Source organism: Alosa alosa, chromosome 9 (assembly GCF_017589495.1).
Source record: "Alosa alosa isolate M-15738 ecotype Scorff River chromosome 9, AALO_Geno_1.1, whole genome shotgun sequence".
NCBI lineage: Eukaryota > Metazoa > Chordata > Actinopteri > Clupeiformes > Clupeidae > Alosa > Alosa alosa.
In genome coordinates this window covers 2,143,061-2,162,054 of record NC_063197.1, presented here as the reverse complement: position 1 = coordinate 2,162,054, position 18,994 = coordinate 2,143,061, and the positions used below count along the sequence as shown (strand labels likewise).

The window sequence follows — 18,994 nt, the reverse complement described above, 5'->3', positions numbered from 1 at the left end:
GCAGCTAAACCCCCACGTTAACGTTAACCAGCAGCACATCATCTTCAGCCTAACATTGTGACAGTAACATACTAGGCCTAGCACTACTAGCGAATGTTTTATATAAATTATATGAATATAATAAACTGTAACTTACTGAGAACTAAGGTAGGCCTAATATAAATGAGACTGCCAAAACGTTAACGTAACATAAAACATTAACGTTAATGCCACCTTCACAGCAACAGCAACTATGATAGCTAGCCTAACGTTAGAAGCTACTTACTTAGTTGATCCAACAAGCATGGATGAGTTTGTAAGTTAGACAGTACAACGTACATAGACTGTACACATGCCCGAATTTAATGTAGTACAATTTCACAATGAAACATTAACGTTACATAAATAAATGCTTGCTTACCATTAAGGTGGAGCTGCGAACTTGTCAGAGTGCTGAACACCGTTGGTCTGACTGACTGAACTGTTGCTCAAAATGATCTCCCGCGGACAGTTCAAAGCGTCGTCATAGCGGTGCACGTTTCAATCACCACGTCAAAATTTCCCAGTAAACCATATATCCATGACTTTTCAATATCTTTTCAAAATGATGATTTGGATGGAAAATCCAACATAATATCAATGTCACCTTGCTATCTGGGAGCTTAACTTTGTATTTATGTGCAAAAAGAAAACAGAAAACCCCAACTGATTTTCCGCCATGTTTTTTCAAAATTTTCAAAAAGCTGACAAGTGAGGGAGGAGTCAGATTTATTACTGTGTTATGATTCGCAGCAAATTTTTATTACTGTAGTTTGACCATTTTTGACCATAATTCATAGCGAAACTACAGCAACATACTGTATTCACAAATACAGTACACATTTTTCTCAAAAACAGCAGTGATGCTGTGAAAATCACAGAATCTTGTTACAGTGTAGGGCCTAGGATGACTAATCTTTTGCGTATGTTTGCCTCCAGGGTTCATGTATATCCATTCCATATGCACACATGTGCATAAACAGATACACACGCACACACAAACATTCACAGTAATCCTACGTATGACACATACTCACACAGTAGACATATATACATACGCATGCATGCACATGCGCACACACACAGGCACATAAACAGGCAAACACACAAGCACGTGCACATGCACGCACACACACCCACCCACACACACATAAACATAAACATGTACATGCACACAATTCAAGAATTTCTCAGAATTATGAACAGGCAAGATGGGGGTGGGGTTGTATAAAATGTATATTACATGTGAAATCTATGAACTAATCATGTTTTGGTACTTGTTGTCTAGCAGATACCAGTGAGAATTGCGTGTGCATAATGCAATTCAGTGAGACAGTTAGAATCATATATGCCTTTCAGCGTGACTTATTTTTTTTTAAAACATGTGCTGGACTGGGCGGCGGTCATATTTTGTACCGCTCTGCGGTACATCTAGTTTAGTATAATTTGTATTTTAGTATATTCTTCATCTTCTACTGTCCTTATTTCTTAGTTGTGTTTTTTATATTATATACTTTTAATTACTTTTTTCTGCTGTTAGTGAATGTTGTGTGACCTTGTGGCACAGTAAACTTTCAGTTTCGCGAGTTATTGTGCCAATGATCCGCTGTACTGATGTAACTACCAGTTGCAGTGAACCTGAGGATGTGCAGGGTGTGAGGATATAACCCCCCCCCCCCCCCCCCACCCACACACACCACCAACATCCCCGACGTTCTCCAAGGATTGTGGGATGATTTTGTTAACTGAAGAGCAGTCAGACTTGCTCTCCCAGGTGCTGCTGGTCAGGATATCAGGAGCAAATACCTGGGAAAAAGTAGAAGTAAGTAGAGGGGACAAATTTAAGATACGACTGGAACATACTTGTAATGAGGGACTAAATTCTGAATGGTTGGGATGTGTGACCACTGTGGGGCATTGGCAAGAATGCAAAAGATATTGGATTCAAAGGAATTTTATTATTCGAATTGTTGAATAAGCGTTTGTGTGTGGTTCTACAAAGAAACAGAAATAATCACGTCTTACATAATATTCAAATATACACGTAATTACCATTACTAACATAATAACATATACTAGTAGCTAGTAGCATATAGCTAGTACTACTAACAGTTAAGGCACATGTAGCAACATGAACCTCTTAACATTTACATATCATTATAGACTGAAACCAAAAATATACATAACAGAAATTCACTTACTGGTTTATGAACGCACACAAGGTATGATAGGGGATGGATGGCAATGGATGATAGATATACAGGATGGATGCATTTATCATCCCTACACTACCGTCAGATCCATCAGTAATGGCTCCTATCACATCAAAATCTCACTAACTACTAACATTGAACACAGGGGGCGCTAACAAGCCACATTTCAATATCACCCCAACCCTAAGTCCTTCATCACAGCCGCCCCCAAAGTTGCACAGTCAAATTTGCTGTCCCTGAGAAGGACTGCTCTCTGGTGCCATCTCCGGCAGGGCAGGCAGTGGGATCAGACGGGCAACCGGCCGCGTGTAGATCCTGTCGTTCACCTTGATCTCTGCTGTCCTGATTCTTCCGTCTGCATTCCTCCGTCATGACCTTGGTAATGTGGCCAACAGGCCAAAGGGCTCTTGGGAGTTGTGGGTCCACAACCATGGCAATGGTGCCTAGTTGCATTGGGACTGCATCCCTCTGCCACTTGGAGCGTATCTGCAGGGCTGGAAGGTAATGTCTGATGAACTTCCTCCAGAATTGATCAGCCAAGATCTGTGTATGCCTCCAGCAACGACGACTTAGCAGCTCAGACTCTGTGTACACCACCTGAGGCAAAGATGGGTCAGGCCGCCCCATCAGAAGCATGTTTGGTGTCACTGGGTCCGGGTCTGCGACGTCACTGGATACATACCCCAGAGGCTTCGAATTGAGGATGCCCTCTACTTCAATCAGGACAGTGCGCAGAACTTCCTCATTTACAGTCTGTGTCTGGATCGTGGCATACAGGGCAGCTTTGATGGAACGTATTTCTCTCTCCCATACACCACCAAAGTGTGGTGCGCCGGGAGGATTGAATACAAACTTGACCTGATGTTTGGCCAGCTCAGATTGTAAAGAGGGGTGCAAGGCCTTGAATGAGTCATGGAGCTCCCGCTCTCCTCCTCTGAAATTGGTGCCCTGGTCTGATCTTAGCTCCGCTGGCTTACCTCTGCGTGAGATGAACCGACGGAGGGCCATCAAAAAGGAATCCTGGTCCATACTATTCAGGAGATCTATATGGACTGCCCGGGTCGTGAGGCACTTGAATAATATACCCCAACGCTTCTCATTCCGCCGTCCAACCCGGACTGTGAAAGGCCCAAAACAATCCATGCCTGTAGAGAAGAAGGGCGGTTTCAGCAACCGCAGACGGGCAGGGGGTAAGTCTGCCCTCTGAGGTACGGTGGGGTTTGCCCGCCATCTCTGACAATCAGGACAGAAATGCTGGTGCCGCTTCACAGCCTCTTGTCCACGGAGGATCCAGTACCTTCGACGGAGTTCTGCAAAGAGACATTCTGAGCCTGGATGACGGAGGTCTCGGTCAGCACCCTGAATGATAAGCTTGGTCACCCGGTGGGATGGGTCCAAGACTATGGGGTGAATGGCCTCCTGGTCCAGGAGGTCACTGCGCCGTAGCCTCCCTCCAACCCGGATTAGCTGAAGCTTGTCGTCATATTCGGGGGCCAAGGTGATCAAACGGCTGGTTGAGGGGACTGGTCTGTGGTCTGCCAGGTGCTGAAGGTCCTCTGCGAAGCATTCTGCCTGCACTTGTCTCAGCAGGTCTCTTTCAGCATCTTGGTAGTCCTCAGCGCTCGGCGTGGACTGGTCACCAGCCGCCCCATGCCGTGCCTGCACAACAGCCTCCACTATATCCTTAAAACTTGTAAACTGGCTGGCATCAGGTAGGGGGGGCAGCAGGGCAGTGGTTATGGAACCACAGAAGGTAGCCTTGCGCAGCTCCGCACCATCCAACGGCTCAGTCTCCGGCTTTGTTGGCCAATGCTGTGGTGAGAGGAGTAAGAAGGCTGGACCATGGCTCCAGCGGTCCTTCTTCCCTGCTAGCTCTCTTAGGGTCTTTCCACGAGTGATGTCGTCTGCAGGATTGCTTGCAGAATCAACATATCTCCAGGCTTTGGCTGCTGTCAGCTCTTGGATCTCGGCAACCCTGGTACCCACGAACACTTTAATTCTGCAAGACTCTGACTGGAGCCAGGTGAGTACCGTGGTGGAGTCCGTCCAGAGAGTCACTTCATGAATACTCAGAGTGAGCTCACGCTGCAGCAGCATGGCCAGCTGAGCACCAGTCAGAGCTGCACATAATTCTAATCTTGGCATCGACTGCTGGCGCTTTGGGGCTACTCGTGAGTGTGCTGTCAAGAAAGCCATCTCCACTCTCCTGTCTGGGCTCTCAGTGCGCAGGTACGCCACTGAGCCGTAGGCCTTCTCGGATGCATCGCCGAAGATGTGAAGGCTTCTCATGGAGCTTAGGTCATCCAGCGAAGGGCTGGTGTAGCAGCGAGGCAGGGTGATCTCAGGAAGGTGTTGCAGTTCGTCTTCCCAGGTAAGCCATGCATTGAGTCTGGCAGGGACGGGTCATCCCACTCTCTTTCTTTGTCCCACAGGTGCTGCACGATAACCTTGGCTGGGTGAAGGGTACAAGGAAGCCTAAGGGGTCATTAAGCTTTGCCAGTGTGCTGTAAATATTCCTCATGGTAGGAGGAAGGTGATCTGTGAGGCTGCATTTATAGCCTAGGGTGTCTGATGCACAGAACCAACGAAGGCCGAGGGTAAGCTCCTGTGGATCTGCCAGTGACTCTGTGAGCCATAACTCGCTATTCTCTGACCTCGCCTCCTTTGGCAGATGGCTGATGACATTAGGGACATTGCTAGCCCACTGATGCAGCTCGAACCCGCCTGCGGCCAGCAGCATCTTCAATTTGTCAACCAGCTGCCTGGCTACTTCAGGGCAGGAGAGGCTCTGCAAGTGGTTGTCCACGTAGAAGCACCGATCAACAGCCATCCGAACATCCTCTTCTGGCTGGCTATGATCTACCACATGCTTCTGGAGTGCATACGTTGCGCAGCAGGGGCTGCATGTGGTGCCAAAGGGGAGTACGTGCCACTCGTAAATGTCAGGTGGCACCTCTTGGTTAAGATCCCTCCACAAGAAACGTAGCAGCGACCTGTCCTCTGGCAGCAACCTGACCTGGTGGAACATGCCTTTGATGTCACTGCTGATAGCGATGGCATGCTCTCTGAATCTCAGCAGGACACCAAGAAAGCTGGAGGTCAAGGTAGGGCCTGGCAGAAGCAGCTCATTCAGGTTCTGACCTTTGTAGGTGAACGAGCAGTTAAACACAATCCTGTTTTTTCCGTTGTGAGTCACCATGTGGTGAGGAATAAACCAGGACTCTGTTGCTTGGTTCAGTTTCTCTTCCTTTACCTTAACTACGTATCCAGCCTGTTCAAGTTTCGAAATCTCTGCCCCATAAGCTGATGCTCGTACTGGGTCTTTCATTAGGCGCCGCTCAGTGCTCCTCAGATGAGCCAGCACAGCCTCTTTCGAAGTATGAAGACAGGGCATATTCCTCACGCGCAGCAGAGGGGTGGCGTAGCGTTGCACTCCATCAACTTCCACCCTGATGGTTCGAGTCTCCAGCGTGCGCTCAGCCTCCTGGTCCTGCTTCGAACGTGTCACCAGCTTCTCACTCCGGTATGGTAGTACGTCCATTTGCCAAAGCTTCTCCACATGATGACGGAGCTGATCAGAGAGAGACTGTGCTGATGTGTAAACACTGTTGCGGCTGGAGATGCTGGCGAACAACTCTGGTGGGTCCCTGGATGGTCCATCCCAGCCTGGTTTTCACAGCTGCTGGTCCACCAGGAGGTCCCAGACGGACTGGCTCTACCGGAGTAATCAGCTGAGGGTAATCTGACCCAATGAGGACCATGGGACGGACACGATCTAGTGTCTGTAGAGGTAGGCCTTTCAGATGCTTGTACCGGTGCTGGAGCATCTCGACAGGTTGGGAGTGCTCTGCCAGACCCAACTGCTCAGCGGTGAAGGCTCTCTTAATCTGAAATGTCCTTTGGGGCTGGTTAGCAGGGGCAATAGAGAAGGAAACGGACATACCATGCAGGACTCTCAGATCTTGGCGCACCGTCCTCAAGGCGAGTTGCTCTGGCTCCCCCTTCAGATTTAACTCCTTAGCTGCAGCTGAGAGGAGCATAGTCCGCTCGGATCCATCATCTAATATTGCATAGGTCTCCATGGCCTGTTCCCCATTATGCAGCACGACCTTGGTCACTTTCAGAAGCACCTGACTACAGCCGGACTTCCTGTCTAAATAAAGCACTTCATTGGCTGTACTCACTAAGCAAGAAGCATTCTCTGGGGCGGGCTTTGTGTTGAGGTCATGAAGGGCGTCCAGGTGTCTGCCATCACACTTCTTACACCTGGCTTTCAGTCTGCACTGTGCAGCCTGGTGAGACCGAGCACAACGCCAACACCGCCTGTTGCTCTTGATCCAGGCACACCGCTGCTCAGTTGTAAGCTGGCTGAAGTCCGTGCACTGATTCAAGTAGTGATGGGTGCCTGCACAGTATGGGCAGGATAGGCCCACTTTACTTGGCGAACTGGCAGTGGCGGTTGGCGATTCTGTGCTGACAGGACCTCTCGCAGGCTGTTCAGAACCATGGAGGACTGTAGTTGGCCTAGTAGGCTTTGACTCCTTCCGTCTCTCCCTCTTTGCCTCTGTGCTCTGTTTGTCCTCTCTGTGCAGGGACTTATAACCATACTCTTGGATCCTCAGCTCGAACTCCAGCCAGTCAGAGAAGTCTAGCAGAGTAGGGACACGGATGCGGAGTGGGTGCAGGAACCTCATAAATTCAGCCCGCATGTCTTGTGGGAGCTTGGACATCAGCCTTGTGACATGGGACCCACACTGGAGCTCTGTATGACCTTTTTCCCCTAGCTGGGCAAGCATGCCCACCAAGGCTCTCACTCTGAGGGCAAATCTCTTAAAGGCAGCTGTGTCTGTGGCTTCTGACTGTAGGCGCCTCCATTATATCTACAATGCGCCGTAATGCCAGCTGGTGGGGTTGCCCAAAATGCTCTGTTAATGAGGTCAGGGTGTCCGTATAAGGTTGGGGGGAGTTTACGTATGAGTCTGCTATAAGAAGTGCGTCTTCAAATGTAAGGTGTTCTATGAGGATCTGATATTTAAACCTCTCAGTAGCATCCGCAGGGAGGAGGTTATCTAGGGAGATCTTCAGCCTCGCAAACTCCCGTGGATCCCCTTTACTGAAGTCTGGTATGGTAGGTTTAGGGCCCCGATACACAGTCTCTGTCTGTGGATGGGAACGAAAGGCCTCATGCGTTGGATTATGGCGGGAGACTTGTAACGGGGAAAGGAGATGCGACAATCTAGGCGGGGGCACTGGTGGCTCTTGCAGGAAGTCGGAACGCTCTGTGAAACCTGATGCTACTGACTCAGCATAAGGTTCATAGTATTCAGGTGTTGGGGCTCTAGGTGGCTGTGCAGGAGTCATCCCCATCCTCTTCAGGTGTGCCGTCAGCTCTTCCACAAGAGTAGTCGGTAGCGTAATTGTGGATGGCTGATGTGCTGTGTCCTCCTCTGCCACAGGAGGGGGAGGGAGAGGCCAGTCTCCCTCTTCCACTTCTTCTTTAATTGCTGGACGTATAGGTCTCCAAGGCGGCGGGGGGTTAGCCTGTGAAGCTGGACGTGGCAGGCTGGCAGCCCGGGCGGGCATCGATGGTTGAGTGAACGGGTCATACGGCATAGAGGGGGGTGGCAGAGGGAGCAGTGGATCTGGACCTCGGCTTTTGTGGAGTTGCCTTTGCAAATCGATCATGGTGTGTTGAAGTCTCATGTTATCTTCCCTGATCTGGCGTAGCTCCTCTAGAATGGCAGGTGACACCTCTGGTGCTGCTCTGGCAGACAGTGGGTCTGGGGTGCTTTGGTGCTGGGGTCCCGAGTACACTGACTCCCTGGGATACTTTGGCCGAGCACCAAGCGCTGGGGTCCACTGGTCATGAAGCAGTGGGTTTAGAGGTGGCATCTCGCCGGTCCACTCAGGACTATGGTAGGAGTCCTGCCTCACTGGAGAACGCTGGACTGAGGCTGCGGCAGCCGGGGGGAATCTATCTATGGCTGGCAGTGAGACCTCATAGTCGGCAATCCACGCTGGTGGCCGTATCTGACGTCGAGGACGGGCATCCTCGCCACGGACGGACGGGCATCCTCCCCACGTAGCTTCTCTCTTCTGGCAACATCTCTACTCTCCACAGCAGTCACTCTATCCCGGGTTTCGGCACCAAAATGTAATGAGGGACTAAATTCTGAATGGTTGGGATGTGTGACCACTGTGGGGCATTGGCAAGAATGCAAAGATATTGGATTCAAGGAATTTTATTATTCCGGAATTGTTGAATAAGCGTTTGTGTGTGGTTCTACAAAGAAACAGAAATAATCACGTCTTACATAATATTCAAATATACACGTAATTATCATTACTAACATAATAACATATACTAGTAGCTAGTAGCATATAGCTAATACTACTAACAGTTAAGGCACATGTAGCAACATGAACCTCTTAACATTTACATATACGTATAGACTGAAACCAAAAAATATACATAACAGAAATTCACTTACTGGTTTATGAACGCACAAAAGGTATGATAGGGGATGGATGGCAATGGATGATAGATATACAGGATGGATGCATTTATCATCCCTACACTACCGTCAGATCCATCAGTAATGGCTCATATCACATCAAAATCTCACTGACTACTAACATTGAACACAGGGGGCGCTAACAAGCCACATTTCAATATCACCCCAACCCTAAGTCCTTCATCACAATACTGGAAGACCTCCCCTAAATAAAATATCAACACACCTTTCTTTTTGTTTTTTATTTAATTTTACATTACACACGCATATCCCTTGGTGGAAATAAAAACTGCAATTCACTAACATTTCTTTGCATTTTCAGTCCATGTATGGGCACAATGTTTGATGAATAGACACTAGCCACATACACATGGACACTTTTAATACAATTAGAAACGGAATAACGCCTCAATCGGAATAAAAATTCTCTTATAAACCCCTCAATCAGAATAAAAATACAGACACAACTACTCACTTTCAGAGATGTAGCTCAAGTAGTCCAGCACTTTACAACAAGACTGAGAGAGGGATAAAACACACACACACACACACACACATACACACACACACAGAAACACATAGAAAGAGACACACATACATTCATAAATACACACACACACACACACAGAGACACACACAGAGAGAGAAAGACAGGCAGACAGACACACACACAGACACACACACACACACACATACAAAGACACACAGAGAGAAGGAGAGAGAAAGACACACACACACACACAGAAAGACAGACAGACACATATGAGAGGCCGTCTAGGCCTTAATTCATACTTGGTCTTACACACACTATCATAATCTTGCATATACTCCACTATACTCATACACACTCACTATTATAATCCTTTTACATGTATGTATGAGAGGGTATAGTCGTGTATGTGAGAGAGTATAGTAGTGTATGTGAGAGAGTAAATAGTATAGTAGTGTATGTGAGAGAGTATAGTAGTGTATGCGAGAGAGTATATTAGTGTATGAGAGAGAGTTTAGTAGTGTATGCGAGATCTTATGCCGCCAAGTGCGTAACTGTTTGCTTTCTGTTTGCTGTGCTTTTTACTGAGGGCATTCATATTAATCATTGATATCAATTGCAACAGCCAGAGAAATAATCAAATAATCAAAAAATCAATTTTACGAAAAGGAGGACGCCGCTGACTTCGACCTACACTCAATAGCCAGCGTCACGAGACTCTAATAATGTATATAATACAGAGCACTATGTTAAGCAGCGCCTCTGTAGCACTATTGAGAAGACGTTGCTGTGCCAAGCACATGAAGAATTGTGCCAGTAGCATCCCCGGTTTGAATCCAGCTCAAAGCTTCGGCTGCCTGTGTTACTCGCCGCCGTGTCCCTTTATTACGCTGTGCATTCCCGATTGCAGGGGCGGGTCATGCGATCTGCGAACTCTGACTGACCGCCGCGTGTGTTTGTGATTCTTTTAAACTGTTTGTTTTCTGTTTTTTGTGCTTTTTACTGACATCATTCATATTAATCATTGATAATTTATATCGATAGTCAGAGAAATAAAGTCCATTTGATGAAAAGGAGAACGACGGACCTCGTCTCAGACCTGCACACCCAGAGGCGTATCAAGCTTTTTAAAAGTGTGGGGGTTGTGGGATAGGAAAATTAAACAATCTGGCCAAATTATAAATAACTCCCTACAGGGACGTTGTAAGTATTTTCTGAGAGGGGTGCGGACTATATTGGTGTCCGGGAGTTTCTCCCCCGAAAAATTGTTGAAATTCTGATTGCTAAACACACAATTTTAATGCAGTTTGGGAGGGACAGAAGAAGCAGCGCCTCATGTGACATGTAGGCCTACATGATCTACCTGCTATCACTTCACTATTTGACACTACCCTATATAGAGACATATCTGATATATCATGTTATAAATCAACAAATCATTTCAGAAATGATGTTTTGTGCATATGGGTTAGCAGGCTACAATAAATTGCCTAACAGACAGCAGCCTAATTTCGAGGTATCACTAATACCTAAATAAATGTAAAGGACACAGAATAGTGACAGAACTGTAAGCTCAAATTCAAAAATGTTTGAAGTCTACCCAAACATATGCAAAGGGAATATAAATAAATTGTGTTGCATATAGCCAGCTTAATTAATGTCAATTTAAAGATTATGATTAGCAGTTTCTATGCTTTTTCCATTGATAGTTACAGGAAGCCACGTTGTTGTTTAAACTATTGTTGCTGCTAGCCCACACCAGTTTCACTTGCTGCAGGGGCCTTTTACATTGCATAAGCTCATAAAAGCGTTCTATTTGAGTTCTACATGCTGGAAATCTTAGTTCTCAGATGTAGAACTCAAATGTGTCTTGACCGGCCGTTTGTAAGATCAGAATAAGATGTTCTAAATGGAACGCGATCATTATTTAAGACATTAAGATCTTCGGGTAGGCCTAGATGTAGCACTACGGCACACATCAACATTGAAATGCCACCCGAAGTTTGTAAGATCAGATCAAACAAGGCGTTCTAAATGGAACAGCGATGTAATTAAGCTGTTCAGATCTTTTCCAAAGCGTCTTGGAGACGTAGGCTTATGTGTGCTGACTGGGCTATGTCTATATAGTTGATGACACCAAATTAATAAGTATTTCTGATTGGGGAAACTTTTTAGACTATTTTTTTCAGTCCAGCGGTCCCATACAATCTTGCTGCAAATTATCAGATGTGAAGCACCGGGCATAACTTAATTTGGCGACTCGTGGACCAGTAGGTTAATTGTTGAGGAGGCCCATAGTTTGAGAAAAGCTGCAGATCATAGACAGAGAAAGCAAAGGTCTTTCTGCAGAAACAACAAATGCCTTGGTGCGCGCACCCCAGCTTTTACTTTGACTCCCTGCATTTCTACATTGTGACAAAAACTGTCAGTCAGACAGTGAATTTTGGTTTACTAAATTAGCATAATGAGGTAACAATTATCATTTCAATTCTACCTGAAATCTGCTCACTGCAGACGTTATAATGCAGACCCAAGCAGCAGCACAGCCTTGAAAGACTCACACTTTGAATTTGATCAGAGCGGCTCTGATTCTTCACTGGCTAACTTGATGTGATTGGCTGAATGACCGTTCAATCAAATCAACAGACCTATTTGTGTCTCTCTGTGTGTGCGTTATGGTAGATACGGTTCCAACTCTTTACGGGAGCGTTTATTTCCATATTTTACTTTCATTTTAATCTGACAAAAAGTGTGGGGGATAGAATCATGTTCCAGCAAAAGTGTGTACGTTATAACACCCACATCCCCCATGCTTGCTACGCGCCTGTGCACACCATAACCAGCACTATACAGGGACTCTAATGTATGCAGAGCACGTCAAGCGTTGCCGCTGTAGCACTATTGAGAGTGCACTGGAAATGAAATCAGCATCTCCATAAAGCTCTCTCCTGTTAGAAGGCTCCATTGACTCTGGACTTGATAAAACAAAGTGGACCAACATCAACAGATGACATGGCACCCCATGTCATCACTGACTGGAAACATTCAAATGGAAAAATGGACTCCAGACTCTTGTGACCTTGATTGGACCCCTGATATAGAAATGAAGTGCAAAATTTGTTTTATGTGAAAAGAGGAGTTTGGACCACTGAGCAAGCACTGATGTTCCCTAGTTCAGCACGTTAGCTTTACTTTCCCTTGAATCAGTCGCTGAATTTCAGACAGCAATGTTGTGAGGTACTTCCCAGGTAGTTAGCACATTATAACTGTCCTTGGATTGCCCCCCAGAATTACAGACAACAATATTTTTCATCCTAACATTTTTTAATGCTTTAAAAACAGACAACACAATCCAGGATTGATACAAACTAGTCTGAGTTATGAGGTACAGTACTTGCCAGTTAGTCAGCACATTAACTATAATAGTCCTTGAATTTGCCCCCTTAATTACAGAGAAAACTGCAAAGTTGATTACAGGAGGAGAGGACAGAATCAAGAAAATGATTTCTTCCAGTATTGCAAGGAATGACACGAATCATTTGGAAATACAACAACAAATGTAAATTAGGTTTATAGCCCAAGACCCTTTCAACAATAAAATAAAATGATAATGGAACTCCCTTGAAAGGGTCTATACTTGCATATACAAGGAATTTGGTCTCTGCATTTATCCCATCTGTGAATTAGTGAGCACACAGTGAGATGAAGCACACAACGAGCACACATGAGGTGAAGCGCACACTAACCCGGAGCAGTGAGCTGCCTGCTACAGCGGCGATCGGGAGCAGCGAAGGGTCAGGTGCCTTGCTCAAGGGCACTTCAACCGTGGTTGTGGGCATGGGAGAGCAGTGCTCTTCAACCCCCCACACACACACGGCTGGACCCGAGCACAGAGGCAACGAGCAGAACGGAGCTGGATCAATAAACTTCCCACTTTCTTCCCCCTTGGTCTCAATTAATCCACTCCTCTGTTTTCTTCTGTTTCTCAATAAAGCTACATCTTTCCTTTCCCCTTTTCTCCCAGGTCCTGTCTTATTTATTTATAAAAAAAACTGTTATTACTATGTTATTAATCCCTTATTACTTTGTTATTACCTTCCCCCCGCCCCCTTTTTTTAGTCTCTTAAGTTCTCCACCCCAGTTTTCCACTCCCCCTAGACTAACCCAGGACTTTTACTTTTTATTTTTCATTTTCACCCTACACAATTTAGATGTGTTTACCTTTTATTTTTGCAGTGTCGTGGTTATTTTCAAAGGTTGTTTTTCATTAATTTTACACTTTTGATTTTCAGCACTTCTAGCACTTTTGATTTCTAGCACTTATAGCACTTTTCCTGGTTTTAGTCTACCCCTTACTCCCAGCCCCAATTGCACTTACTTTTTTCTTTTTCTTTTAGCCCCAGTCCCTAGTTTTAACCCCACCCAGCTGCTTGGCCCAACCCCAACCCCTATCCCTAAACCTAACCTCCAGCCACTTGGCTAAACTCCAACCCCCACCCCAAACCCCTACCCCTTAACCTAACCCCAACCCCCATCCCTTAACCTAACCTCCAGCCACTTGGCTAAATTCCAACCCCAGCCCCTAACCCCAACCCCTTAGCCCAACCCCAGCCCCTATCCTAAGGCTAACCCTTATCCCCACCCTCAGGCTAACTTCAACCCCCAAGGCCGACTCCAGCCCCCCACCCCTTATCCAAATCAGCCCCTTGGCCTAAACCCAACCCCTCATCTTAACTCTTTTTTTATTATTTATTTATTTATTTAATTTTCCCCTTTTCTAATATACATAATTTCTTAATTAAATATTTCTTTATATATATTATTTTATTACTAGACAGTTGCCTTCTTCCTACCCTATTCCCTTCCTTGCTGGTGTGGTTGGATCCAATCGGCCAGTGCACTCACAGTCACCCACTCCACCAAAGATCATGTTCCCCTAACCTAACCCTAGAAATGTGGGAACATAGGGCGGACCCCACCGATACAAGGAGTTTGTGCTCTGCATTTTACCCATTCGGGGGTAGTGTACAACACACCCACACAAACAGTGTACTGTACACCCATTCAAACACACACACACACCCTAGAGCAGTGAGCTCACTAGGAGTACACAAGCACTAAGAGCACACATACACACCTGGAGCAGTGGGCAGCCCTTGATCCGGCGCCCGGGGAGCAGGGCTCAAGGGCACCTCATCCAGATGTGGGTACCTCACATGGATGTGGGAGAACGCTGTTAAGTCACTCCCCCCACTCACATTTTTCCTACCAGTCGGGGATCGAACTGGCCACCCTTTAGTCACAAGTCTAATTCCCTAACCAGTAGGCCATGGATGCCCAAAGAAATTGACAGTCTTCCTCCAACAAGAGAATATGCAGCGGAACACATCAAGCGTGCACGGCTGCAAGTCTTTCTGTGGAGAGCTGCTGACAAAAAAACACCTCCAGTGTGAAAATAGAGGATGGAATTCCTATGCCTGTTCATTGCAACACTGACATTGCACCCAAAACAGGTCTACAGCTTGTTGCTTGTGGATGCAAGGCAGTGCCAGAATGCTCCAGGGCCTCTTGCAGCTGTCAGTCAGATGTACTACCATGCACCACTTACTGCCATTGCAAAGGTGGTGAACAGTGTGCAAATAAAAATTTGAAGATGGCTACACTTTCAGTGGAGGATACTGATGACAGCGAGGGAGAAATGTCTGATTGAATGAATGTTTTTTGGAGGAGACATATGATGTTTGTGATGTGTACCAGCCTGGCAACATGTTCTGTACATAGTTGCTTTCAGAATCTGTGAGAAAGTTCTACTTTGTTCCTTATAACATTGTCTATTTGATTAATTGTTGAGGGTTGATACAATTCATATGTCTCTTGTGGTTGTTGCTCAGCCTACCATTTCAGCGGTGTGACCTTACCAGGCTTTACAGTTATTATGTTCTCTGGAGGGACTTGAAATAACTTTTAGCATGTTTTTATTGACATCACTGATTTCTGTTTGAGAAGATCTTTCATTTGATACCATACATGATGGGTTTATACAGTAATGTGCAACTAGTTATTTTTTATGGTCAAAAAAGGGGGCGTGGCAAATTCTACACCCCCTAAACTATCAATTTTTGCAAAAAAATTGCATTAGTACCTTATGTCACACCTATCCTGGGGTTCTACCTGACTACAGGTAAGAAACTCTAACCTGATGTCTGATTCAGGAGTGGCTTGACACTAAGCCTGTGTTACTTGTAGCCCATTTCCTGGACATGTCTTTGCGTGGTGGCTCTTGAAGCAGACTCCAACCTCAGTTCACTCCTTGTGAAGTTCCCCCTAAGTTCTTGAATCGACTTTGTTTGACTCTCAAGGCTGCTGTCATCCTTTGCTTGCACACCTTTTCCTTTCCAGTCAACTTCCCATGAATATGCTTTCATACAGCACCCTGCCCACCTTCTGTGGCTTACCTTCTTTATGGAGGGTGTTTAGGAGTGTCTTCTGGACAACTATCAAGTCTGCAGTCTTTCCCATGATTGTGTTTGTGTTTACTGAACCAGACTCAGGAAAGGCTTAGGAAACCCACATTTCTGTATTATAACCTCTTTGTTCTAATATTCTAATACTCATTTTTGGTTTTCATGAGCTGTACATCCTAATCATCAAACTTAAAACAAAATATTGCTTGAACTATTTCAAGAATCTAAAATATATGAAAGATCCACTTTATAAAATAAATTAGGGGGACCCACCTAAGACCCACCTGTTAACATTAGAATGTGTACATATCGCATCATTACACACATTTCAACATGATGGCAAATAATGGAAAACCATTATGGGGCACTGAGTGAAGACTAGATCCAAGAATGAAGGTTTTAGTTTCAAAATCAACAACATTTAACTCCTGAGTCTAATTTTTTATTTCTGGTTTATTCGAATTAGTTGAATGTATGTATCACTTATAACAATAAACATTGTTTAAAAGGCATACACCTCACACAATCTTTTTTCAGTTAACACATGATTTTAAGTGGATTTTATTTCTCTTGATATGAACATTTGTTTTTCAATAATCAAAGATTCAAATGTCTTAATTAAAAAACTATTTTAAACTATTCAAATACTTTGTTGTGTTTGTTCCTTTTTGGCACAGGTTTCCTGTAATGTGTTTGGTTCTTTTAAATGTTGACAGTTACAATTCTGTTTACACACGTTTATCCAACAACTTTATGAAGTTTAAACATGCCAATGTGAAGAAATTACTCATTATCAGTCTATTGAAAATGAAATTTCAAAACACTGAAAACATGGAGTTTTAATTCACAATAATGATACCAACATATAAAACCCAGAACTTTCAATATAACATTTTGGAAACATTTTACTTAGAGCAGGTTTCTTAAATGCATTGTAAATGTATTCACGATGATTTATCAAATTGTTATATAGAATGGTCCTTTTTGGGTAACACTTTACTTAAATTCAGTATGAACAAGGCATTATAAACACATTCATGGAGGGAAGTATTTGTAACGCCTCATAATGATGCACTTGTGTTTGTATAACTATTTGCTGTCAGGTCTGCACTCATAAAACATTGCGATGATATAGTATCAGAATGCATAATGCAGCTTCTTTTACCTCTTGACAGTGACAAAGACAACATCTTTGCCTTCTGTTAAATGCTCACTGTCAAGTCCACTGTTGGAAGGCATGTACTGTATGGCATAGAAGACTTCATGATAATATATCAAATTGATAGTATTAAATTGATCAAGATTCCATTTATAAAAGCATGAAGGGGGAAATATCCAGGGGGGGATATTTCCCCCTTCATGCTTTTATAAATGGAATCTTGATCAATTTAATTTGGCCTTTTTTACTTTCATTTACAAAAATCCCCTCTTTAATGTCAAAGTGAGAGCAGATTTCCACAAAGTAATGTTAATGAATTAAAACATATTATGCAAAATAATATTTGTAGTGAATATTTATTGTATAGTATTAAAGACACCTATGTCTGGAAGGTCCAGTCACTGGTCAATCCTGGCCACCATGAAGAAAACAGAACACTCTAAATAACTCTAAACTACTTTTTTTATTGAAAAGCATTAGGGGATGGACACAAAATAATTCTCAAGTCACTGAACATCCTCTGGAGTTCAGTGAAATCCATCATTAAGCAATATAAAGAGTGTGGAAAATGTGTAAATCTGCCTAGAGCAGGCCGTCACCACTGAGTGACGGTTCATGAAGAATACTGGTGGGGAGGACAACTCAGAAGAAGTTAAAAGCTTCAGCAGCTGAGATGGGAGACTGCATATAACAACTATTGCCCGAGTTCTTCACAAACCAAAGCTCTATGGGTGAGTGGTAGCCTAGAAATCTAGACGCACCCTTGCGGCAGTCTAGCAACTCTCCGTTGGCTTGCGAGATGGAAAAATGAAACTTCGATCAGGCCAATCACATCATGTATAGTCGGTGGGCGGGCTAAACATAATGATGGCAGAGTTGCAACGGTTCCAATTCCCTGCTACTTGAAACTTGAAGAACAAAGAAGATGGATGCTGCTGCTGGCAAACAGCGTGACACGAGTTAAGCTTTTGTTAAGTTGGCAAAAGTTTGATCAACTAGCCAACTAGCTCCGCTGGTGTGAAAATGCATGGGACTCATGAGTTGTAGCTATCCTATTGCGTGCAGAGGGAATTTGAAAGACAACCGTTTATCCCGCCCCTCGGATTGAGCACTGCGAATGGTGAGCCCCCAATATTGCACACATCCCATAAACATAACAAACATAAACACCATGGCACCATTGCACAATGACTACAGCCTCAGGTAGCCTTGTTTTTTTTTTAAAGCGGTTCAATTTACAGTGTGGGACTCTGTATCGTCTAACAGAGGGCAAATGTTCATACTCTGTGTGTAGGATATGTGATGGGTCAGTCAATATCCTCTGAGCTTGCCTAAGAACAGACTGGTCAAATAGAGACTGAAGGGACTGGTACTCCTTCCTTCTCATCACCTTCATAGCCGTGTGGATCAGACGACTGAGCTTGTTTTTCAACTGCACAGTGAGGTTGCCGAACCATACTGACATCCCATACCTGACCAAGCTCTCCAATACAGCCTGATAGAATACAAACATAATCCTCTGGTCCACACCAAACACTCTGAGTCTACGTAAGAAATATAATCTCTACTGTATTCGTGAACAGAGACTCTCAACATGTACCTTCTAACTAAAAGTGTTATCCAGGTGAATTCCTAGGTACTTGTATGAACTCACCTGACTAATGTGTGTGTCATGTATGACCACAGGACTGTGGTCCACTACAGACCTGGGGTCCAGGACCATCTCCTTTGTCTTAGAGACGTTTAAAATGAGATGGTTAGTGTCGCACCACTGCACAAAGTTTCCTATTTCTGAGAAATAGGCTGATGTTCATGTGTCTTTATGCAGTAGGCTAAGGATGGCTGTGTCATCTGAAAATGTAAAAAACATAGTTCCCAGGGTGACTGCTTGAGCATTCAATGGTATACAGAGTGAAAAGGACTGGTGAGCTAACACACCCCTGTGGGGCACCTGCGCTGACTGTTCTCTCTACAGAGGGTGTTGTTGACTCTGACACACTGACTACGGTTGGTTAAAAAGGAAAAGTACCATTTAATTAAAAAAGGATTCTAATTCATGTGCTTCAACTTTGAAATAAGTAGATGAGGCTGGAGAGTGTTGAAGGTTGAGCTAAAATCCACAAAGAAAATACGTA

The 18,994-nt window shown here is 44.6% G+C and overlaps 1 protein-coding gene across 2 annotated transcripts in view; it reads right to left on the bottom strand.

Annotated features, from left to right (window-relative positions):
• Positions 1-1,744: 1,744 nt before the first annotated feature.
• Positions 1,745-18,994, bottom strand: part of arhgap39 (Rho GTPase activating protein 39) — a 121,774-nt gene continuing 104,524 nt past the window's right edge. Inside the window, exons 9-10 of one of the 2 annotated variants that reach the window (XM_048251888.1) lie at positions 9,222-9,264; positions 1,774-1,824 (exon numbers count right to left, since the gene is read on the bottom strand). In XM_048251888.1, coding sequence (XP_048107845.1) covers positions 9,254-9,264 — 11 coding nt within the window. In that variant the 3' untranslated portion in view covers positions 1,774-1,824; positions 9,222-9,253. Of the gene's footprint in view, positions 1,825-9,221; positions 9,265-18,994 lie in introns of both variants that reach the window. The other variant, XM_048251886.1, reaches the window with a different exon arrangement.